We start from the raw sequence: 23,098 nt of genomic DNA, 5'->3' as shown, positions 1-23,098 counted from the left end.
CAATTCCCTCATGTAAATTAGACCTGGCTTAAGATAAACTACCCAATCAGTCTGGTTTATTGTTTATGCATTATATAAGTTGCAAGCCATCCCTAGGAAAAAAAATCCAACTGTTTTGTAGATTTTGAGAACTATTGCTGAAGCAATGATGTTCAAACATTATTGCTTTTTCACCCTGCTGCTATCCATCTCTCCAGTGACTGCAATTTTGGCACTGCCCCCACAAACCCCTTCAGAAATGCAGCAAGGACTGAGACATTTCACTGTGTGCCAGCAGCAACTTCTCATAGGCTAAAACCAGGTAGTCTGAAGTGACGCACAACAGTTTAACTGGGACTGGGTCTGATGATGGAAATGCAGAGATGCAGCTGTGGTCCTGAGTTACCCATCAGACTTGGAGATAGAGCTGGGGGAAGTCTGGAGGCAGACACAATCAAGGGCTGCAGACAACAGCAAGAAAGGATGCTAGTCACCTCCATAGGTATTGGGAGCAGGGAGAGGACCAGAAATGAGGACAAGTCTGGAGACAAGCAGCGTTAAGGGACTGCGAGGCATGACCAGTCCAGCAGGCTGAAGTGGAAAGGGTCCAGCCCCAGATGGACATATGGATCTGGTGTCACCCCAAGGTCTAATTTAGTTGCTCCTACATGTGCTCCTCCTTGCTGTTGAGGCCAGGTGACTGGGTGGGGGGAAAGGCACCACAGGACAGCAGAGCACTTGCTACTGCAGAGAAAAATATACCTCTGCCTTGGCGTCACTAAGCTCTCAGCTGTAATGCTGCTCTCATTTAGCTGCTGGAAAAGTACAACACGCAGAGTGAAAAGCCTGTCCAGATTCAGCTTTAAAACATCTGCTTGACTTTGAGCGTGATCCTAAAGCTGGCTGGCTCCAAGGCTGGGCTTATGGGCTTCGATGGAGTCAGGCTCGGTGGGGGACTCTGCCCGATGCTGCACTGGTGCTGGGCAGAGCTGCGTTCTCCTGGGCACATGAGGAGGTAAAAAGACCCAGAGCTGTGCCCTGGTTTCCAGATGCAAGAACTGGTCACTGAGGAAAGCTGGTGTGCACGGTGTCTTGCTCAACGTCACACAACAGGTCAGATGAGGGTTTGCAGAGCTACCAGTTCTGCAACACTGCGATCCCAGGTCCCGTTAGACCCCACAGCCTTCATTGCCTCTGAAGTACAAATGTCCTAGCGTGAATTTCTTAATTTATTAATGAGGCATTAATTTGCCCTTAGCACAGAATCTCCAAGACAGCCACCTCAGGGCTGGTTTCACGAGCACAGCAGAGTTTCCCTGTGCAGCAAATCTGCATTAAAAGCTGCAAATTGGAGATAAAATTGGAAATGCTATCCTTTCATTGAGCTGAATTGTAAACCTGCCCTATGCTACAGGGAAGTAGCCTTGCCCAGAAAGGAGGATACAGAGAAGGATTCAAAAGGTCATCTGGATGCCTCCAAAAGATGGTATTCATGGGTCTGAAAGAGAAAGGTTTCTCGTAGGCAGGTGGTGGTGGGATCTGACATTCTGGAGAGAAGGCCTGCAGCAGTAACGTGAAGGAGATTAAATATCAGTATCTGCCAACTGGATCACAGGTAAGTCCCTTTTACTCTAAACTGCCCTCCAAGCTGCACAGCTGTATTTAGAAGGTTGAATTCTGCATGGGGAAGTGTCAGGTTGTGTTGAGGCCTTCCCCCTGACGTCTCTCGCAGGGCCAGCAGCGACAAGGTTTGTTTTCAGCATCCTTGGGGGAGGAATGGAAATGGGAAATTCTCATTTGCAAAAAATAATTCACAAAGCTGCAGCCTCTGTTGGCTGCTACTGAACCATGCATATCGTTGTCCCTCATGCCATAAGGAGAAAATGAAACGACGAAACCAGGCAATCTCATGCTGGCACCCAGTGCCCCGCTACCCATCTCAGAACCGGAGCAGCAGTGCTCTGCACAGGGGCTTACATTTTGTTGCAAATAAAAAATACCGTAGGTTTTCTTGACAATAAAATGGCAACAGGCCAAATACTGAACAAAGGAGCTGCAGTTGGTTTGCTGCTTTCCTGCACCATCGTTTGGCCATGTGGTCCTTGGCCACCTTACTATATTTATCAGTAAAGTGGGGAAAAAACAGAATCTACTTCCCCAAAGACGCAACAGCAGGAGCTGTTTAACAGAAGCGTTACTGAGCAGGAACTGCGCAGGCGCTACCGGCATCCTTGCTAACGCCTGACCATAAATGAACGTGCTCTGCTTTTCGCACTCCGGGATCTCAGTGTGGTCAGATCTGTGATCAGAGCAAATAGCTCTGATATTACCTTTCTCATAAAACCCCACCATTTGGCACAGCTCAGTGCTGCTGAAAGGCATGTCCCTAGCCTGAGCTACGTCTCTCTGACTAGACCTTTTTCTTTTCCTTCTAGTAATGGTTTCTTGATTATCAAGAACAGCCAGATAGATCATTCCCAATGACTTCAGCTCCATTAGGGCTTTATCGGTGGCTCAGAGCATCTGATTAGAGGCAAGGATAAAACCTCGGCCATCCTGATGTCAACAGGATCCAGGGTTTCTCTCCATCTATGGTCCATCAGAGGCCACGTAAATCTGCACTGTGTGAGGGTGTGATTTGCTCCTAAGGAGATGTCTCCTTACAAAAGGGTCTCTGGGGAGTTCAGCCCAGTGCTTAGTTATGAAAACTGTTTTGAGGTCCCGTGTCTGCTGCTACTGATGGCAGCGATGTCAACGTGGCGCAATGCTAGCCTGACTGCTGATGTGCAAACATGCTTGGGACAGCACATCTGAAGTACCTTTACTGGGGCAGCATCTACCTACGGGCAGGGAACGGTGGCTCCCAGCAGCCCAGCAAATGACACAAACCCTGTTAGGGCAACTCCTGGCTCCTTTTTACATGCCATCACCCACTTCATTGCCTAGCATGTAAGTTTGACAAAGAAGGTTCAGACGTGCACTTGCAGTGGAGCACTTAGGACAATTTCTTCTTCACCACTGAGGATTCATAAGGGATTTTGCAGGAACCTAAACGCTCCCAGCTCATAAAGACATCCCAAGAAGTGCACATCACAACAGCTTCATTAGCACTTGTTGTTTGGGTTGTAGTTAAAAACCTGCTAATTTTTAACCGGTGATTATTGGTGAAATAGTAATAAGAAACCTGTGAGGGAAGGACAGGACCTGGGGGCTGCATCAAACTACTTAGGTGCTTCTATACGAAGGGCTTGTTAATACAGAAGACTTTTTTTTTTTTTACCTTGGCAATTTGCTCTGCCATTTGAAGACGTCCATCTAACTCACGTCTGATCTGTGCTGCTTGTTCATCTGGGTTGTCCAGCTGTGTAAAAACAAAAAGCAAATCAAGGTGGAAATTTAACCAATGCAGCACCTTTGCAAGCAGTTCAGTTCTTCAGGCTGACCATCTGTATTACATTATCAATTAAGTATAGCGCAGAGGGACTGGTGACGGGCTCTGGGACAGAGCCCCCCGCAAAGGACGCACACAATGTTCACCAACCGGAGACAGACACAACCAGGGAACTGCGCAGACACTGTTTTGATGCCTGCCCGGCTGCCTCCTGGGGCTGAGCATCCTCGCCCCGCTGTCTTACACCCACTTTGCCCTGTAAGCCAGTCTGGCAGCAAGCCTTCACAGTGACTACATGAACCCCTCAAAAGCGGGGTGCCCTCCAGAAGGCTATCGCTTCGCTGGTGCTTGAGAAGCCATAGACCCCTGTGCTGGGGCAGGACACACAGCAGCTCCAGATCACCAAACCAAACACCCCTGCCCCTGCTTGCCACCCAGAAAAAGACAGAAGGCAGCTCTGCAGAAATGCACAGCAGTAGCATTTGCCTATTTTCTTTCCTTTTTCCCCCCATATGGCTGCATCCCTGTGCTACCACCGAATTGGTGCAATTGCTTTTCTTGTGGCCTTCAAGCAGAAATTTATTTTTTTTTCAACACACTGCCCACAACCGTGTGGTTCAGTGTTCAGCGTCTGCCTGCCCCTGAAACGTCTTCTGAGGGTAAAATATTGTTTCTGCCGCTTAAAGCAAGCCATTACAGCACACATGGAAGAGGCACGGTGACTGCTGCAAACAGTTTCCTGTTGGTAGGACTCGAGGCAGATCTGTTATTTTTAGTGGGCATACACAGACATAAATTACAGAACAACAAAAAAGCACAAAATCAAACTAGCCCCCAAAGAAGTTGATAGCTGCTGTAATGAGTTGGCAATTTTATAGCTGCTTTCCAGACTCTAACCACTCTTTAGTCTCCTCTGGGGTCATTTTGGCACAAGGCTAGAAACATGCGGCAGTGGGGTGGTCACAGCACCGCTCCACCCATGAGGCACAAACCCAAGCTCAGCCTGGTGCAAAACCTCATGGTTTTGGTTCACCTCCTCGAGCAAACATGACTTCAGCCAGGATGGCTGGCTCCTCCATCTAAATGCCACCTTCATTTTCAAAGTATCGGCCCCTTCTGGCTACCAGCAAATACAATTGCCACAAGCTGCCATAGGTCAGCTCTCCCATCGACTGCTACACAAAACTGAGTTTTGTACGCTGGCTTGGTGTTGCCCTAACCACCTCCCTGGGTTTTATTCTCCTCCGGAGACAAACTGCTCGAGAGAAGAAAGGCTCAGCTGGTGCAGTGCGTTTTGGAACATTACAGCTACAGCGACGACGAAAGTTTCGATTCTCAGCCTGACGAACATCGTCCATTAGTGCTCCCTGGATGGGCTGAAATACGCCGCTTTCCCCCCAGATCCACCGCTTTCCACAGCAGCTTCTCGGCCACCCGCCTGTGCATCCCGCATCGCCCCTCTCTCGCACGCGCGTAGATCTGCACACGTGCAGGCGTGTACTTGTATATTGCTTCACCACTGATGATTTTCCAGAGAGCCGACACTCGTAATGGCTGAGATCGAGGGAAAGTATATTTTTGATTAATATTTGAAAGCCTTTGTTACTGATTTAATTCAAGCAGGAAAACTACAAACTGTCCTGACCATGATCCAAATCCACTGAAGCTTCAGCGATCTCTGCTGGCCACCTGGGCTTCAGTCACACCAGCTGCACCACATAACCTGCTGCCTTCATCTTCATATTCCTGATCCCAAAAACAGTACAGAGGCATGAACCACCAACGCCTTTCGGGATCAGTTGCCCCCATTAATTTCTCCATGAGCAAATGCATCACACAACCGACCTCCGCTCAGAGCTGCTTTCTTAAGGGTAGGAACTGTACAGTTCCAGATTTCTCTTTTTGTGCAACTCGGAAAAAAGGGGCATTATCTGAATTCCATCCAAGATACAGTAATTGAGGTTAATCACATGCTACCCAAAATAACTCACGTGCTAAATTTGGAAACCAAGGATGCTGCTCTGGAGGAGCGCTGTTTTTGCGGTATGATAATGAGCCAGCAAACTGCCTTACACTCCCTGCACTATCTTGATTTTGCAGATGTTTTCCAGCGATGCTACAGGTGTCAAAAACCATGTCAAGGAAGGATCTGACTGCAGAAGATTATTTTTCTTAGGAGGCAACAAGCACCTTCAGCAGTCTCCTTGGTCATGGTCGAGTGGGTGAGGTGCTCCTTTTCAGGGCTATATGCTGCTGTGCTTCCCAAGGTTAATTAGTGATGCCAAGCCAGGTAACATGGTATTTAAAGAAAACAAAAAAATCTTCCCAGGCTGTATTTTCAAAGACTCTGCATGATAGCTCCATGGCAAAACCTGATCTTTGGGAAAGCAATCACTGAAAACAGAACATTTTCTTGTTATCTACAGAAGGGCACTAATGAGGCAGCCCCTGCCCACAGCCCCTGCCCGGCCTCCTGGCACATTCAAGTAGACCTCTCGTGACCAAGAGTAGCAGGGCCAACAGCTCAGCCACTTACTGCTCCTGAGCCTGGGAAGGGCTCCTGCTTCCATCAAAGCAAGACGAGTACCTTTTACACAGTCATAACACTATATAGAGCCATTAAGAGAGTAATCTGGTGCCCATAAAATATACTTTGCTTGTGAAATAAGGCAAGGGGAAATGTAAGGCATGCTATCTAAGCAAGACCAAATGTCCAAGTAAGGCAACACAGACCCTAATATCATTAAAACTCAATTTTTTAACTAGAGAATCAGCTATTTATTTTCAGCCGTATGCATGCCCACTTTATATTCCAATACTTGACAGCCAAATATATAAATGATTTACAAAGTCAAGAAGAAACTGAATTAGTTTCGTTCTGCATTATGACTATGTTATGGGTGTGCTATGAATAAAGCAAAGTTATAAATCATAAGGTTGCCCCAGTCAATTAAATGTGAAAAGTATTATAAATTTCAATATATATAACATTTGGCATATGCACTGGGCTTTTCTTCAGCAGCATGCCACAAATATATGACGTACATAATTTGCAATTCTGAACTGATCATTACCCAACTGCCTGCTGGTAAATTAGATGTTTTCATACATCTACCCGCATATGACATTAGTCTGCTTGCCCTGCAGAGATTATCTACATTGGTGTAACAGTCGTTAAAGTAAAACAATACAATAAAAATAAAATAACGTAGATCAGATTCTGAGTGGGCCCCAAAATTTTCCAGCATCACAGCCAGCCCGCCGCTGAAGGCATTGCAGGTATGTGCCTACTTTAGCCACAGGTGCCATTCAACTGCAGAAAAAAGATCTTACAAAAGACAGGTTTTTTTACATATAAGCTGCTCATAAGGGATAATTTTTAATGGGCAGTACTAAATGAAAGAGGTTTAAAATGTTCATTGTGCAATTTTGACAGTTTTAATCACCAGTAAAAACCAGCCACCTGCCTGCAGAAGAATCCCTTTGCTTCCACAAGCCTGAAACAAATTAACTGCGAGACTTTTCCTCATGTTATCCCAGGGGGATGGAAGGTAATCTCTCTACACCCTTGAAAGGCAGAGGAAGAGGCAAACCAAGCAACTGAATTAAGACATAAGACCTGCAGTAAGACACATAAGCACCCACCAGATCCACACCTAAACTGTTTGGTCGTGTGTCGGACACCTCCTGGGTATCGCCCAGCCTAAGCCTTGCAGTTTTTAAAGCGAGGAGCCCAGGCTCACCTCCACTAACCCCAGGAAATGCCAGAGGCAGCTCAAGGACATGAACGGTATTAAGGGATACCTTATATTCCCATGTTTTTGGAGTCAAAGCATTAGATATTTAATGCTCCAGGTTCAGTTTCTCACAGCTCAAAGCCAAACCATGACGATCGCAGCCCTGGCTCCAAACGTCATGCTGGGGCAGGGCAGGCTGCCCTCCTCTTCCCTTCTTTGTGATTCCCAAAGCCGTTTTGCTCAGCTTCAATCCTCAGACAAACCCGCCAGCCCTGGGACCGAGCAGGGTACAGCCCTCGTGCCGTTGGCCACAGCGAGAGGGCTGCAGCCAGGGCTAACCCACCCAGCCTGGGAACGATGCCGGCGGCACAAGTGACGTGCCGCACGCAGAACTCAGCTGGTCGGTAAGAGAGGAGCGGATCCAGCCATGCCACCAAACGCGTGTTGATGGGGCACGCTTCCGACAGACACAGGCGAGTTAAACACGGCGTGGGATTCATAACCACGGTCTGAGCTCAGTGCTGTTGGAAATAACGTTGTTGTAAGACACGAGGGTTTATAATGAAATAACATCGTTGCCAGCTATGAGGATTTATAATGACAAGATGCAACGTACAGATACAACCTTCAGCGATCAGCCTGGCATTTACACCACGCGCGGCGGATGTGACAGGTATTGTCAGTATAATTGCCATCAGCGCCAGCCGGAAGGCGCTGGGACCATGTAACATCCCTCCCTGCCAGTCACTGCTAATGCCGGTCCCCGCTTCCCAGCCAGGGCAGCGAGCGTCACGACATCCCCGTTCCTGAAGCATAACGGGGGCCTCTCTGAAGGTATTTCCGTTCCCTTTGAGAAAGGTTATGAGACGGTGGTGAGCCATCCTCCCCTGTGCCACACGCTCCTGCAGAGGACAAGCCATTTGCAATGAGGTTCTGGAAAACCACATTTTAAACGCTCTGGCAATGCAAATGCTGAGCTGCAGCAACCTGCTTTGCGCTGCACTGGGAATGGAAACAAACCTGGGTCTTCACCTGCTGGAAATGAAGTATTTAGTCCAGGTATCCATGAAATCCGCAGCCGCCGCCTGTGCCGGTTTTCCCCTGTGGCAGCATCAGCACCCGGGGACGGGCGATCCCCCCTGCAGAGCCAAAGGCAGACGCAGACGGGCTGCTAGCGAGCAGGGACTGCCTTGGCTGGGGGCACTGTCAGCAGTCTCTGACATTTATTTTCTCCGTCCCTGTGTCCAGCATGCCACCATGCAGCTGAGGGGGCTGAAAACCCCACTTCGTGAATTATTTTCCCTGGGTGGAAGACTAAGACAAAAGCCATGACCCACTCATGTCCTTCCCAAGCCTGGCTTAAGTGCTCCCAAAATAATTAACACAGCCAAATACCTGTGTCACTGTGTCATGTAGGGTTCTAGGTGCCAAAAGCCTCAAAGAGAAACTTTCAAGGCGCTCATCCTCTGACATGCTGGGAGCTCTGTAGCTCAGCAAATGGTTGATTAAGTATTTCAAAGCAAACATGCTGCATGTGAAGGCTGAACAAGATCACAATATGAGTGACGATTTTGCAGCTTTGATGTAGGGCTTTAGGAGAGATCCTTGTCTCATGAAAGGTGGTTTTGCTTTGTGATGCACAATGAGAGAAAATACTGAAAAATTCATAGCCCCCATCAATTAATAATTAATCTATCAATCCAGGCGTACTCACAACTCATGGCATCTGGCACCATGTTGTGCTCCACCTGAAAGAAGCACGTGGCCCCCAGAGTGACTCATTGCATGGAAGCCCTTGGTTTCTTATCGGAAAACCAGTGCTCTGGGAGATAAAAGTGATGTGAGACAGGACAGAGTGGCACCATGAACTGCACACGGCTTCCTGAGACACGCTCTGTGCTGCCATCATGGATTGATCTGCAGCATCCTTTTCCCACTAACAGTAAATATTCTCCTCTACGAGCAGCAAAGGGCAGAGCAAGGGAGGCAGCCCGGCGCTGGAGGCCCCAGCCTCTGCCCACGTCTCCGAAACAGAAAGTGGAGGAGGATCTGAACACTCTCTCCTGCACCCGCGGGCGGAATGCTGACCTCCCTTTTCAGTCGGCAACGCGAACAAAGCCAAGCTGCCTCGGTAGCATTAAGTCACTAATGCCCTGGGCAATGTGCTGACCCCCTGTGCAGCAAACCACAACCCAAGGACCACCGGCTGCCTTGGGATCTGGAGTGGAAGTGAGGAAGAGGAAGCAAGGACGGCTTCCCCATGTTACGCACCTCCCCGTGCCAGCAAAACCAGTAGCCTCAGCACAGCCCAGCTGTAGATTCAGCAACCGTCACTTGTGTGGTTCAAGAGAGGGTTTTGGCAGAGCTAGAGGGAACGGGCAGGAGACGTCCTCTCCACCAGCTCTCTGCACTGCAACACCGTGCCATCCCCACGCAGCCCAGGAGGACCGCTCTGCCGGTGCCCAGCACAGCAAGGGTGCTCAAGCCTACCTCTCCTCCAGCCAGTCAGGCTTCCCCAGATCAGTCTTTCAGGCTCAGAGCCATACAGAATATTTCTAGCGCAATGTAAACTCCCTTTAATTCAGGGAATTAAATCTGCACTGCCAACTTCGCCAAACTTTTCTTTTTCCCAGCTCCTCACACAGCCCCAGGGCTCCAGCAGCCCAAAAGGTGGCAAACCCCCTCTCCTAGAGAAAAGCCCACACCATTTTGCTCCTGTGTAGGTAAAATCAGCCCTGCTGCAGGAACTCACTCCCTTCCAACTGCAGCTGCACGCTGCCGGTCGTTTGCTGCAGATGGGTGCCCGCTCCTGTTATCCCAGCGGGCTCCTGGGTTATCTAATGAACCACTGCTGCTGTGGGAGAGCAGTCAGGGGGTCCTGGGGGCATGATTTAAAACACCAGAAAGGACTGGGATAATTCAGTCAGGGCTGACGCTTCCCTCTCTAGGAGAAATCTTATTTCACGGTTCACAAGCTTTAGGGTTGCTCTAGACTTGTCGGTGAAAATACTCCCCGGGCTGTACAGCGGCCCCTCCTCAGCGGAGCACGGAATCTTATAACACTGCAATAAATCTCTGTGCTTCACTGGCCGCCTGGGCTGCGCAGGCTCTCGCACATCATGTCTGCCGGCACATGCTGGGGCTGCTCCTGCTTCACCAGGCGAGGGCAAGAGATCCACCCTTGAGTTAACTCCAGTCTAAATGCTGCTTTGGATAGCTGTTTAGCCCACAGGCTGAGCTGATTTCCAACATATTTCAAGGAGCAGTGGTGGCACGTGCAGGCAGAGATTTCTCATGCCGGCAGCAGCACCCATGGGTACCCGCCACTCATCTGCAGAGCACTGATGAATCGACTGGCACGTGCCAGCGGCACAGCCAGGGCAGCCGGGTGCTCGACACAGATCCCATGTGGGAAAGGTGGATGTCCCGCCCTGCCATCTCAGTTACCAACCTGCCTACCACCATACCCCTGCTCAACTTTGCAAAGCTCTGCTGCGGGGCTGAGGAAAGCTGAGACAAGCAAACCCAGCACACAGCTTTCCAGCAGGTTGTGCAAAGATACCTCCAGGTTTATGAGTAATGAAATTTCTGAGTAAATGAAAAAACAGATTCAGCAAAACGGGGAGGGGAAGAAAAAGTGCTGCCTGCCTCTGCAAATGTTTAGCAAGCTGTTAAAAAAGGGATGGCAGAGCACTTCCATGTGAAAGACACGTCCTTCCCATCTGTGGCCAGAGAACTTCTGAACCCTGTAAATCCCTCTGCAAGATCATCCGTGCGAGTTGTACGACACTGAAAGGGCTTAAAAACTAAGCTGTGCAGGGGCTCCGACCTCTGAGCGTGCCTTAATACCCCCTTCTTACGGCATTGCATAAGGATGCTTGAAGGCATGTGGACAGCATACTCTGAGCTACAGCACCCGAAAGAAACTGGAGCTCTGGCTGGCTGATGCAGCCCAAGGTAGATCACCACATTTAGGTTGCTTCTGCTTCCTTACAGCTTGTCATATGCGTAATTTCACATCAGTTAACAGGAAGAGAATCATCTGAATTTCCTACACATGACAATAAACTACTATTCAGTTCCAAGTAACTTTTACAGCTAGAATTAGCTGCAATTAACTCAACCCAATCATCAAAGAAGAAACATCTACATCCTCAAACCCTCCTCTTTTGGTTCAAAGCTTAATGGTAGATACATCAGTCATGTAATTCAAAATGGGCTTTGGCCTTTGGAGCTAAAGTAACTTGCAGGAGGACCTGGTCGTGCAAAGTTGCAGTACATTGACACTCAACAGGATTAAAGATGATGGAATAAGATGTGGGAACATCTCCAACAGTGTCTATGCAACAGGCACGGCTGGGGCAAGGCTCTAGCATAGGAACTCACACCACTTTTAAAAGTTCCCCCCTGTGCTGAAATGTGCTCGGGGCTGAGGTCTCAATTCCTGTTGATTCAAGCAAGAAACTCAGATTTTTCTTGCTCTTTCATCACCATAAAGAGGGATTTTCAACTGGCCTCCATGGCCGTGGCATCTGAAAGCCTTTCACAAACATGAGGAGGCAGCTTCTGATGGGCTTCCCAGAGTTACAGCGTAGTTACACATCTCAAGTCAAAACCTCTACTTGCTGATGCTTGGCAGCGGTGGATATTTGGGGATGAGAAGGTGTCCTGCAAGGAGTGTCACTCCTGCAGGGAGAAGTCCTTTTGAACCGGAGGTGTTGGGTTCCCTGGGTCCACTGTGCAGCCCTCCCCGGGGAGGTCTTTGTGTAGCTGACTCCCCGGCCAAGCAAGCTCCGTTCCCAGCTCTGATGACAGCAAGAGGATCAAGCCTGAGCTGTGAACTTGAAATTCCCTAGCTGGCTTCCTTGTTGACACAAAACCAGATACCCTTCGGGGGCTGAGACTAGATGGTAAAACAGAGACTCAAGTTCCTCTGCTGCAACCAGCATCGTGTTTGGTAGGGATGATGGTACAGGTGAATACGTAGATAACAGAAGCTACAGATCATCATGTGAACAATGATCACTTTTATTCATTAAAAATAGCTAAGATAAAATCGAAAGAAAAACCATATTCAGAAAGAAACTTGCCTGCCACAGAGGTATAGCTTGAAACTGGACGGGCATTCTCCAAAATAAATATTTGTGGTATGTCAGTGCATACCTTGGAGGTTGAATTGCAACACTGGTTCTTGCAGCATCATGGCAATAGATGCTTTTCTGCAGAAGCTCTGAGCAAAGAATTAGCAAAGCAGAGATTTGGCCATGAAGAGCCAGGCTTTCATTCCCTTTTATATCAAACAACTAGCTATCAGCAGAAAAGGAGGAGAGGGAACACAGAGGGAATGTTACAGCTCCCACTTTTGCAAGGACTAAGACAGCAAAAATTGCAGTGCTGACCATTACAGTTCAGTTTGGTATTCGTGAAGTTTAGATTATCACAGCCAGACACCTAAAAAGACCATTCTCCTGTACGGACTGATGTGTTTCACACTGGTTTGATGCAGCACACTCTCTTGTGAGGTCAGGGAGAAAGCAGTTCGGAGAATTAGACCTCTAGGTAGCAAATCCTCAGCATGCAAAGAGGTCACTACATGTTCGCAGTAGATGGCATCCTAAGGGAGCTTGAAGTTGCTGGTCCTACTCATGACTAGGACCGCGCTCCTCCAGAAATCTCTGTATAGGTCACCAGTAGATCCCTTCCTACAGCAATGGGGAACTGGAAGGGAACTGCCCTCCATGGCAGACCCAGCTATTTTGAGACCCTCCAGCTTGTACCTAACACTCCATTAAATGGTATCACTATATCAAAATCTGGAGCAGAAATATCACGTCTGTAGTCAATACACAACAACAACAGCAGCAATTATTAATGATTAATAAGTAATTATTATTATTATTATGCTAGGTTACTATATTATGCTAATTAAAAGGTCAATTCCTCGCCTTTCTTCAAACAGTGCCCTGACAGTTGTGCTCTAAGTCATTCAAAGGTTTCAGAGGAGTTTATCTCAGGGGGGAATTTCCTGGTTTTAAACAAAAGCAATACCCGTAACCATACCAATCCTATCTAATTTATCATGGCATTTCAGAAAAGCCACTTCTGTTTTAAAAAATTAGCATTTGACAACATGAAAAAAAAAAAAAAAAAAGGTGAGGAAAGGGATTGGAATCCTAGTTCCACTAACTAGGAACATCCGCTGCTTCTTTTACTGCCTGATCCCCTCCAACAGAACCTATTCCGCCCCTGAAGAACAAGTGACACAAAATGGATGTACAGCACCTCTGAGAAGGGCCAGGCAGAGCCGCAAGCTGTTGTGTGGAATTTAACCCCGCACAATACCTTTGTGAGATGCTCTGGCACCTGCATTAAGATCAAGGATGTGAGAAGAATTGAAGACACAGAAGAGCAGTGAGCGGCAAACCTATGACAAAACAAGCACGGGGAGCAGAAATGCAGAAATGCAAAAATGCGATGCGGAGACCAGGGACGAGTGGCGTTCCTCAGGGGTTGGTATTGGGACCGGCGCTGTTCAATGCCTTTGTCAGCGACTTGGACAGTGGGATTCAGCGCACCCTCCGCAAGTTTGCCGACGACACCAAGCTGTGTGGTGCAGTCGACAGGCCGGAGGGAAGGGATGCCACCCAGCGGGACCTTGACAGGCTTGAGGGCTGGGTCCATGAGGACCCCATGAAGTTCAACAACGCCAAGTGCAAGGTCCTGCACATGGGTCAGGACAATCCCAAACCATTCTATGATTCTAAAAGCAGATAGTCCATAAGGTGAGAGGAGGAGGAGTTCAGCAAGGCACCATGCAGGGGGAGACCTTAGCAGATGGGGCAAGTCCTGCCATGGGCTATACCATCCTTCTTACCTTACTGGTGAGGACAGTCAGCATAGCAAGCCAGCTACGCAATATGGAAAATGCTGTTATGCGTCCGTATTAAATGTAAGATAAATAATTTATGTGTACAGATACTATAAAAACTACAGATGATGATGCTTCAGCCTGGAAGTGGCAGCTCCTGCAACGCGAAGGACATCCCCCCTCCCTTTGCACGGCAGCCCGGGGGTGACAGCACCGCTGCTCCCAGACCTACGCTAGCTCTACTCTAACCGCCGCAAACCGTGGCGGTTGTGAAGCTGGGACACAGACTGGGTATTGCACCATCCCACTACAAACCTGGGTTCGGCATATTCCTGGCTGGCCCCCGACCCCCCTCCCATCAGCTGAGCGAGTTGTACCGACGCTCGCCGGCTCCGGCCAGCCCTGCTGCAGTCACCCACCCTACGGCAGCACAGGCATTGCCTGGGGCTGCAGATGCACCCTGAAGGACTGGGCACTGCTCCTGGGGAGTTACACCCCAACAGCAGTTACCCACCAAGGTCCAGACGGTGCTTTGCGCTCCCCTCCTTTCCTGCCGCTGGAGGCTGCTGCCGCAGGCTGGCACCTCACAGGGTTTGTAAGCACCGATAAATTCGTGTGCGAGGCAAGGCTTGCAGGCAGCGCCGCAGAACAGTCTCGCGGCGGATGCGGCTGGGGACTTGCCCTGGGAGCTGGAGAAGAGGCACTTCCCCACCTCCCTGCCCTGGGGACCCTCGCTCAGCCCATCCATGAATGGAGGAGCCACAGATGAGCCAAGCCGATACAAAGCTGAGATGTTCCGTCTTTTGCCCTTCACTACACAAACCCTGCAGGAGACCCACCAAGACAAATACCCGTATCTGCTGGGCATGGACTGCAGGCAGCCCTGCCTGGGCAGGGGAGGATGGGTGGTGGCATCCCCCTATGAGAAGGGGAGGGGCTTTCGGGGTCCTGGGGTTCAAAGTCCCTGAAAATGGGACAGTTTAAAATTCCGCCTAGGCTAAAAGCCATTGCCCTTCACATCTCATACTGATGTGCAGGGTGGGCTCCAGGAGCAACAATACATACATGCAGTGTCATGAGCGTTGAGTCCTCACTGTGTTATCACGCTGTGGACAACAAACATTTTCTTTTCTTCTTGTCGGGAAGCCAAATGAATCCTAATGGCTTTCCTGACCAAAACATGCAGACAGCACCGGGTACTGACCTCAATTTCTGACACATCAGCTGTAAAAGGTGACAGTCTTTAGGTAAGGGAAGCACCGAGGCTTCGGAGGCTCCTGCCAGACCCGGTGCACAGCAGCGACAATTAGTTTTCTCCAGAATGCATATTGCATGTAATAGAAAATATTAACTCATGTTACAAATATTTATAAAGAGTCAGACATAATTAAGCGATTTGCAATTGAAAATTAACAATCTAAAAATTCAGCCGTGTAGACAGACGGCTTCAAATATAACTGCAGTTAATGTAAGCTGATTTAAATAGAGATAATACAGCAGCAACAGAAAAAGGCAGTCAATCATGTTCCCTGTCATTAACATCCCTCTCCATGTGGAATATCATTATATGGAGCTTTCAAGCTGCTCTGCTGTCCCGGCGGGCGCAGGAGAGCCATTTGCCTGCAGCCCTGCTCTGGCCAGAGCGGAGAGACAGGGTGTCCGTCTGTCCACCACCGCCCGCGGCTGCGCAAGCCGCCCTGCACACCTCAGCCCCAGACAGTGATCACCACGAGATGGCGAATGGAGTCAGCTTGCTATGGAGTATTTTAAAACACTGTCTGCAACCCCATGCAGCTCACTTGGAGGCTTTTTGCAGACACAGTGAGTGGCATGGACCCCAAGGTCTTGTGTATGGGGGAACCAAGAAAAGAGTCTAGTGCCATGCTGCACTCACAAAAGCATGGCTAACTTTCCCCTGGTCGCCTTCCAGGCTTTACCTGCTGCCTCTTAATTATCTTTCCCTAGAGCTCAGTATGGATGGAGCCTTTCCATTCCCATAGGGTGGAGAGTCATTTTTCACACTGTTTTACTAATTATTTTTTGCATTTAAAGCCAAGTAAAACACTAGTTGCCCAACACCTTCATCCCAACCCAGGCTGGACTACCTCAGGTTTGGCACATGCCAGGATGCAACACAGCTGGAGAAGAGGGAGAAGCACCCACCACCCACAAACCGCAGAGGGGCACCCTGCCCCGGGAGGGCAGGCAGGGACAGCGCTGGGACGCTGGGGGAGAAGGCAGAGTCCTCCGCAGCAGAGTTTCATGAACAGAAGATGATCGATTTGAGGATGGGACATGGGCTGGGTGGTGGGTCAGGACTCACTGTAGCTGCAGGGTAACTCTTCCAGACAGGTTCTCTGCAAGGAGCACTCTTATCTCCTGCTTTTTGAGGAAATGTGGTTTATTTTGAACTACATTCAGCAGGGCATGACCAATTCCCTTTGAAATTGTTAGCAGGGCAGGAGGCTGCTGCCTACAGAGTTAGGGAAAATACACTGGACACTGAGAGTACGGCAGTATAGTCTCCACTATTGTTGAGGTCTCTTGTTGCTTTCTGAACTGCAGTGCATTGCAAACATAAGGTGATAACCTGCTCTCTGATCCCATTTCATCTGTATTCTACTCTCAGTCTTCCCTTTAAGCTTGCACCAAGGGCAACACACTTCATATGCAGAAAGGACATGCAAGAGAGCGCGGAATATGCATCTGGAATCCAGCCAAGAGCCTCAGTGCAACTGTGACTGCAGGTCCACAGCATCAGTACCTGCAGTTCTTTTTAGATATTAAGAAAAAACACCAATGAAGAGATTAAAGAGAAAAGCAATACCTGAAGCATTCTCAAAGGACAGAGATTTTTTTGCATTCTGCTCTGTAACCAGGTCAAAATTGCACTGCTAGAGCCACCCTGTTACTTCAAATGAAGGTACCATCAGATGCTGCTGGCTATAAAACCACAGGAAGACACACGTATGGAATCTGCAGCTGAAATTCTTTCCCTCCATTTCTTATTATTAATCAAGTAGTTTGTTAAAGCAGATCTATGGAAATTAATAGGAGGAAACCAGTGCTCAGGGCACTAATAAAAATAAGATGTCTGCACAACCAGCCGCAGGGTCAGATTGCTCCCTGGCTGCACACCCGTGCAGAAAGGCAGCTCCCCCTGTGTCTCTCTCTCCCTCCAGCTGGAGTTATGGGGAAAAACAACAGGAAAAAGCAGCTTCCAAAAGGACTGACAGCCCAAATGCTCTGAGATGTTAAGGAAGGTGGAGGAAAGCGATGGACCTCTTGCTGGGAACTGGCACAGCTGGGAAATGCTCTAATACCTGCCTGTGCTGCTTCGCAGATGCAAGGGAATCAGCTGAGGCTGATGCTGTGACCTTGCATGAAAGCTGAGAGAATTAACTGATCCATTTGGTTTACAGGCTGAGCAAAATTCACAACGGATCCCACTCCCTCAAAAAGCATTCTTTTTCAGTTTTCCTTACCAGATTTTCTGCAATCTAAAAAATCTAAGCTGTTCTGTTTCTAAAATGCTTAGAACCATCTCAAATCCATTCTCTCATTCTTTGGCGGGGGGGAGAGGGAGTCAGAGTGGACAGTAAAATATTGCTGAAACAACTCAACCAGTTCCTTGAAAACCTGAAAAATGATTCATTCATCTCAAATCTGCCTATGTTCCAAACCACGTGCAGGCTCGCTCTGTGGGATGCTTTTGCTGAAAACCGAGATATGTGAGATTGCCTTTTCCGTATTCCACCAGGAGGAAATCAGCAATCCTCTCTCATCTTCTCCGGAGCCATTTTCACACCCAGCTGAACACCTCCCAGCTGTGCCAGATGTGCAGGTAAAACGAATGGAGCTGGCAAGAAAGCAGCCAGCTCTGCGAGATGCTGCCTCATGCGAGCAGGAGACCAGCTGAGGAGGGAACAAGTGCCTAAGCGTGGGGAGAGGAAAATGGGCAAAGCAGAAAATCCTTCTCTTTATTTATTCTTCCTCTCCAGCTAAGCCCGTTCACCTGGCAGGCGAGAATAACTGCTGGCGCTGAGGCAGAGGCAGCAGCGGCGATGCCCGCTTGCAGTCCTGCTCGCAGGGCGCCCGGCCGCGCCAGCACACCTCCCCATGCTCCCTGCCACCGCTAGCAGGACAAACAGAAACCCGGCACAAACCTGCCGCCGCTCTTTGTGAACCACCTTCTTCGCAAGCGCCGTCCAAAAGCGGTGCAGGCGACACCTCGTGCAATAGCTGGTTTGCAAGGCTGGCGCTGAGGGGAAGGCAATCGCCTCCCGTCCCCACCCCGATCATCATGCAGAGTTATTCAGGTTTATGTTGCTGGCAGCTTTCTTAACTGCACAACCACAATCGCTAAAAATATTTGCCATTTGGACTAGATTTCATGTTTAAAAATGTATAACAAATAATTACTTGCACAGCACAAACCTTACAGCTTCTGCTTCCGAGCAGATGGGAATTTGTAACAAACTTCCTCTGGCAAAGCAGCGTCCCCTCATCTGCCACCCCCTCACCTGCACTGCCAGGCAGCACCAAGCGCTCCGTGCGTCCCCGTCCTGCGTCCTGACCCGGGTATTTCCATAGCAAAGGCTTCTGGCTGCGGGCGACCAGGGAGCAGCTCCAATACGTCTGGCTGCAGGGCTTCTTTTCAGAACCCACCGCAACTTTGCTGCCAACTAAAATGAAATAACCAGCTCGGACAAAGTTCAGTTAAATGACTGAACTATTTTGATTCTATATTCAGCAATAATGCTGATACTTTCACGGTGTCCAAAACCTGCCCAGCCATGAGGCTGATGGGCTCCCAGCCCAAAATGAACTACTACCCCCTTCCCATGCAATCTCCTGTACACACCTAGTAAAAATCAGCCTACAGTTGCTATGTTAAGGCTGCACCTTCCATTCAAACTTGAGCTTATCTGATAGAAAAATATCCACTGTATCCTTTGTTGTGACAAAGGCTGTCACCACCTTTGCCCAGTTCTCCCAGCCCTGACTATCAGAAGCGCAGCCGACAGCGTCCGCTTTGATCCCGCAGTTTTACTGTACTTGTACACCCACGGTTAAAGATTGCTCTAATTCATTTGCAAACAGATCAAATTACTTGGGACCATTTCCCAGGTAAGCCACACTGTTGGTCCTTCCTTATCCTTCCACATGATTCCCAAGACCTTTCCAACACATTTTTATAGCTTTTTTACACTATCTGGAAATAGCAGAGGTCTTTCTGCTGCCCTATAGAAGGATAATGGTATCCCCCAATGTTTCCGGAGGCTCCTCTGCTTATCCGCCAAGACCTGAGCAGCCACTGTAGCTACAGCATTGTCCATGAGTTCAGACTCATTCATGCACAATTGCCCTCACAGTTTTTTTTCACAGGCTGCTCTGAAAGTCAAATCCTCTGCAGTCTGTTCAGCATCCCACAGGGTGGCTAGTCCCCGACTTACACTCACCAGATCCCAAAACATCCTCCTCACCCCTCATCCCTTCTTCAGCACTCTTCCCCTTCACTCTGTCTTTGGAGATACATGCTCTTCCTCTGCATTGTTCAGTCCTACAGTCTTCATTTCATCTTTGGCCCTGCCTTCCTCATGGCTCCGTGCACAGATTTCAAAGCCTGGCTCTTCTTTCATGCTTTCCTGCAAGAGCCAAACCTTCATGCTGCTGTGGCTGCATCCTGTACTCCTGCCTTACACCCCCCCCAAACCCCCGAGATCCCTCAGCTGATGCCCCCAAGGCATCTATCATACACAAGCACTTTGAAAACTCTTCGCAACTCAGTCACCACCTTCCCTGGCACCTTGTTACCTTACTGCAAGTCTGACTCTTGCTTTAACATTATTTATGACAGCTTTTACTTCCTCCCTTGCTTTCCCTGTAATTCCTCTCCAGAGTCTCTTCTGAAGCAGAAAAAAAAAAAGGGGGGGGGGTGGGGGATAAAGAAAGGAGCTGATCTTCCTCTAAAGTTTGATAAAAGTTACCTTAGCGGTTACAGGCTTGCATCCTGAGAAAAGCAGGGGTAGCACAGTTGTTTCAGATGCTGGAAAACAGAGTAGGCAAACTGCCATAGCAAAGCAGGACCGGCCCCATCTCCAGTTCAACTGCCTCCACACCTCCTCGCCAGGAGAGGCAGCTTGGGGGGGTTTCACACCAAGACATCCCAGGGCAGCTGGAAAAGCTCTCCACACAGATGACTACCGTCAGACCAGAGGGATGGTTTTTGCTCCATCTTAAGGCAGGAATCATTACAGCCTGAAGACAGCTCTCCAGCAGACAGCTAATGTCATTTTTGAAAGGCTATGTTCCCATTTCATGCTGAACTTTGTTTTGCTTGGTGAATTTTTCTGAGCCCAGCCCTTGCTGTTATCTGCTGTTAGCTGTGGTACCAGCACTGCTCTTCCCTTCTGCGGGGATCGTACTGGGGATGGGCCATTTCACGTCCAACAGAATTTGTCTCTATGATTTCCAGTTACATCTGATTTAATGCTATCAATGGGCATTTACTGCTTTTCCAGCAGAACTTTATTTGACCCATTTTTCTTTTCCTCTGCCCACCAGCACCCTCACTAGCAGCCCGACATCCCCCCACAGCAGCCTCCACACAGAAGGAGTTTTGTTATTAACGGTTCTTACGAACTTTCCATCTTTGAAGAGTGATTTACTTTGATCGATGTCTGGCATCCAGTAATTTCACGCAACAGTGGAGAGAGATTCCCTCCTGCTGTGTCGTGCTGGTATGGCACGAAGCTTTAGGGAGACAGACGTGCTTGCTCTCCTGCCCCTGCACCCTGGGCTGCCCTTCCCTAAATCATCTGGTGCATCTGTCGCTACCCTGACTGCAGACAAGACAGAATCTGAGGCAATGAGACACCAACGCTCCCAGAAATCAGGGTGAGTTACTGACTTGTGGTGGTTCCCAGAGTGCTTCATGTGACAGCGATAACCACTGATCTGGCCCAAACAAAATGTATTTTGTTGTCATCTGGAAAATCATCCTTATTTCTAAGCAGACCAGGTTTTCTCAAGATCACTAATGACAGTACTCAGATTGGGCCCATACCCTGAGGTTACAGCACCAGCATTTCTGCCTGTATATTTGGGATGGAAACAGATTTTTTTGTTGTTGTTCGGATGAAACTGCAACTGGCATTACAATAGGAAAGTTTAACGATCCCAATTATCGCCTTGAATGTATCTTTGGCTATTTTCACCCACAGAAATAAAACTTCTGCTGGCTGCTCCTCAGCTGTTTTGCAATCACCATACATAACGGCGGAACAGATTGACCAAGAAATGACCCTGAACAATTGCCTACGTTAAGCGGTAATAAAGAAGATCAGGAGTTACCTGGCTGGCAAAAGCGATGCACAGGGAAGGAGCAGAGTCACGTCCCGCCATCAGCCAGGTGGTGCTGGTGCAGAACAGCAGCACATCAATTAGCCAAACATCTCGCTTTGCTCAGGACCACGCTGTCAGTGGGGACTTCCCAGAGGAAAGCTGTTGTACCAACCTTGAAGAAACCACGCAGTCTTCATCACAAGTACTGCAGATCTTCATGGAAAACGCAGAGTTTGAAGCAGACCCTTTCCCAAAAACCACTGCTGCATACTCATGAGCGGTCACAGTCATTTTTATTACAGATCTTTGATAGCATATAAACCAGTATTTAGAGTGCATTGCTCTACTATTAATCTGACCTATATTGCCCTCTCTAACTCTGTTCCCCTCAAGCAGATCCAAACTGTGCTGCTCTGGTTTGACCTGACAGTCGCTCCCCTCCACAAAGTTATTTTGGAATCATCTCGACAGTGGCAGCCACAGCTCCTTCAGCTAATTTACCCTCAGTTGCTACTTAACCATCCGAGCGCAACTGTTTCCAGCCAAAATCCACTGTTAGGGAAAAAAAGGCCAAGCAAAGAGAAAATCCAGAAGCACAAAGGTGAATGAAGAACTGAGTGAGAAGGTGACTAAAAATGGCTATTTGATATTTTACATTTTTGAGAATTTGCATATGCACGGGGAGGGAAGGTAGGGAATGAGACTCTTAAAGGAGACAGCAGGTACAGTGATGAGGAACTGTTGCTGATATTACACCCTGCATCAGAAATAAAGAGCACTGGGTTTTAACGTGATTTTAAAACATAAAATGCTGTGTTTAGCAAATGACATTTTTGTCAAATTAACAGGCCTCACCTGATTTAATAAAATTATCATGTCAGTAGTTTCTTCGTGAAACTACATCTCTGTTTTGCAGCTATTTTATCAGTCCTGGTCTTGGCTCTGCATGCGGGCATCCTGGTAATGGCAGCCGAACACATGCCTGCAGCTCATTTCACCAATGTTGCACAACACGAGCTCGCCAGCAAACTGGCAGAAATATCAGCAGGATAAATGACTGCTGTCGAGAACAAATAAGAGACCATTTAATTACTCTACTATTAGAATTTTATAATTTAAATCACCCAAGAGACTTTCTCGCTGTCGTCACTGGACTTGGCTAGGTCACAAAAGAAGCTAGTCAAGTTTAGCAAAAACCTCCACAAAAGCCAACAGCTCATGGCTCTCACCCTGGGAACAAGGAAACCCTTCACTGATGCTCCTTCCGCTAAGGAATAGCCAAGGAGTAAAGCCTTACACTCGATGCCTCCTGCCAGCGTCCTCCTGCAATCTGTGTTACCCACCAAGATCTCCTAGCTTTGTTGGTGACACGGTATTTTGCTTTCTGTGTCCTATGTTTTACCTTTTGATGGTTATACCTGGAGCAAAATACCCTCAGTATAGATCTTGACCAATTTCCCTTCCTGTGGACTAACAACACTGGAGACCTGCAATATTGCTGCTGTTCCCAGTATAGCTGTAAACACAGGTGGTAGTCGGTCAAGACGCAGAAATGAGCATCGGGCATGTCCCCGCACCCATGAGAACGAGTAGGTACTTTTAACCAAAACTCAGCAGGGCGTTGGGCAACGTCTGTGTGCACTTCACTGTGGTCACTGTGCTTGCTTCCTCCCCAGCACCTTTTTTCATTGCAGACTTCACTCCCCTGGTAGCATGCTCAGAGGACAGCAAAATTATGCAGCTGCACTTTGTTCTCCTTTGTTGTGGGAAATGCCT

At 48.5% G+C, this 23,098-nt stretch overlaps 1 protein-coding gene across 8 annotated transcripts in view; it reads right to left on the bottom strand.

Annotated features, from left to right (window-relative positions):
• Positions 1-23,098, bottom strand: part of CADPS (calcium dependent secretion activator) — a gene marked incomplete at its 3' end in the record, with an annotated part of 218,948 nt that overhangs the window by 134,698 nt on the left and 61,152 nt on the right. For all 8 annotated transcript variants that reach the window (XM_082004650.1, XM_082004652.1, XM_082004653.1 and 5 more), the window contains exon 4: positions 3,260-3,340. In XM_082004650.1, coding sequence (XP_081860776.1) covers positions 3,260-3,340 — 81 coding nt within the window. The remainder of the gene's footprint in view (positions 1-3,259; positions 3,341-23,098) is intronic.

This window comes from Phaethon aethereus, assembly GCF_964289735.1.
Source record: "Phaethon aethereus genome assembly, chromosome: 11".
Lineage (NCBI taxonomy): Eukaryota > Metazoa > Chordata > Aves > Phaethontiformes > Phaethontidae > Phaethon > Phaethon aethereus.
Note: the sequence above shows the minus strand (reverse complement) of the source record. Positions and strands in the feature narration are given on the sequence as shown.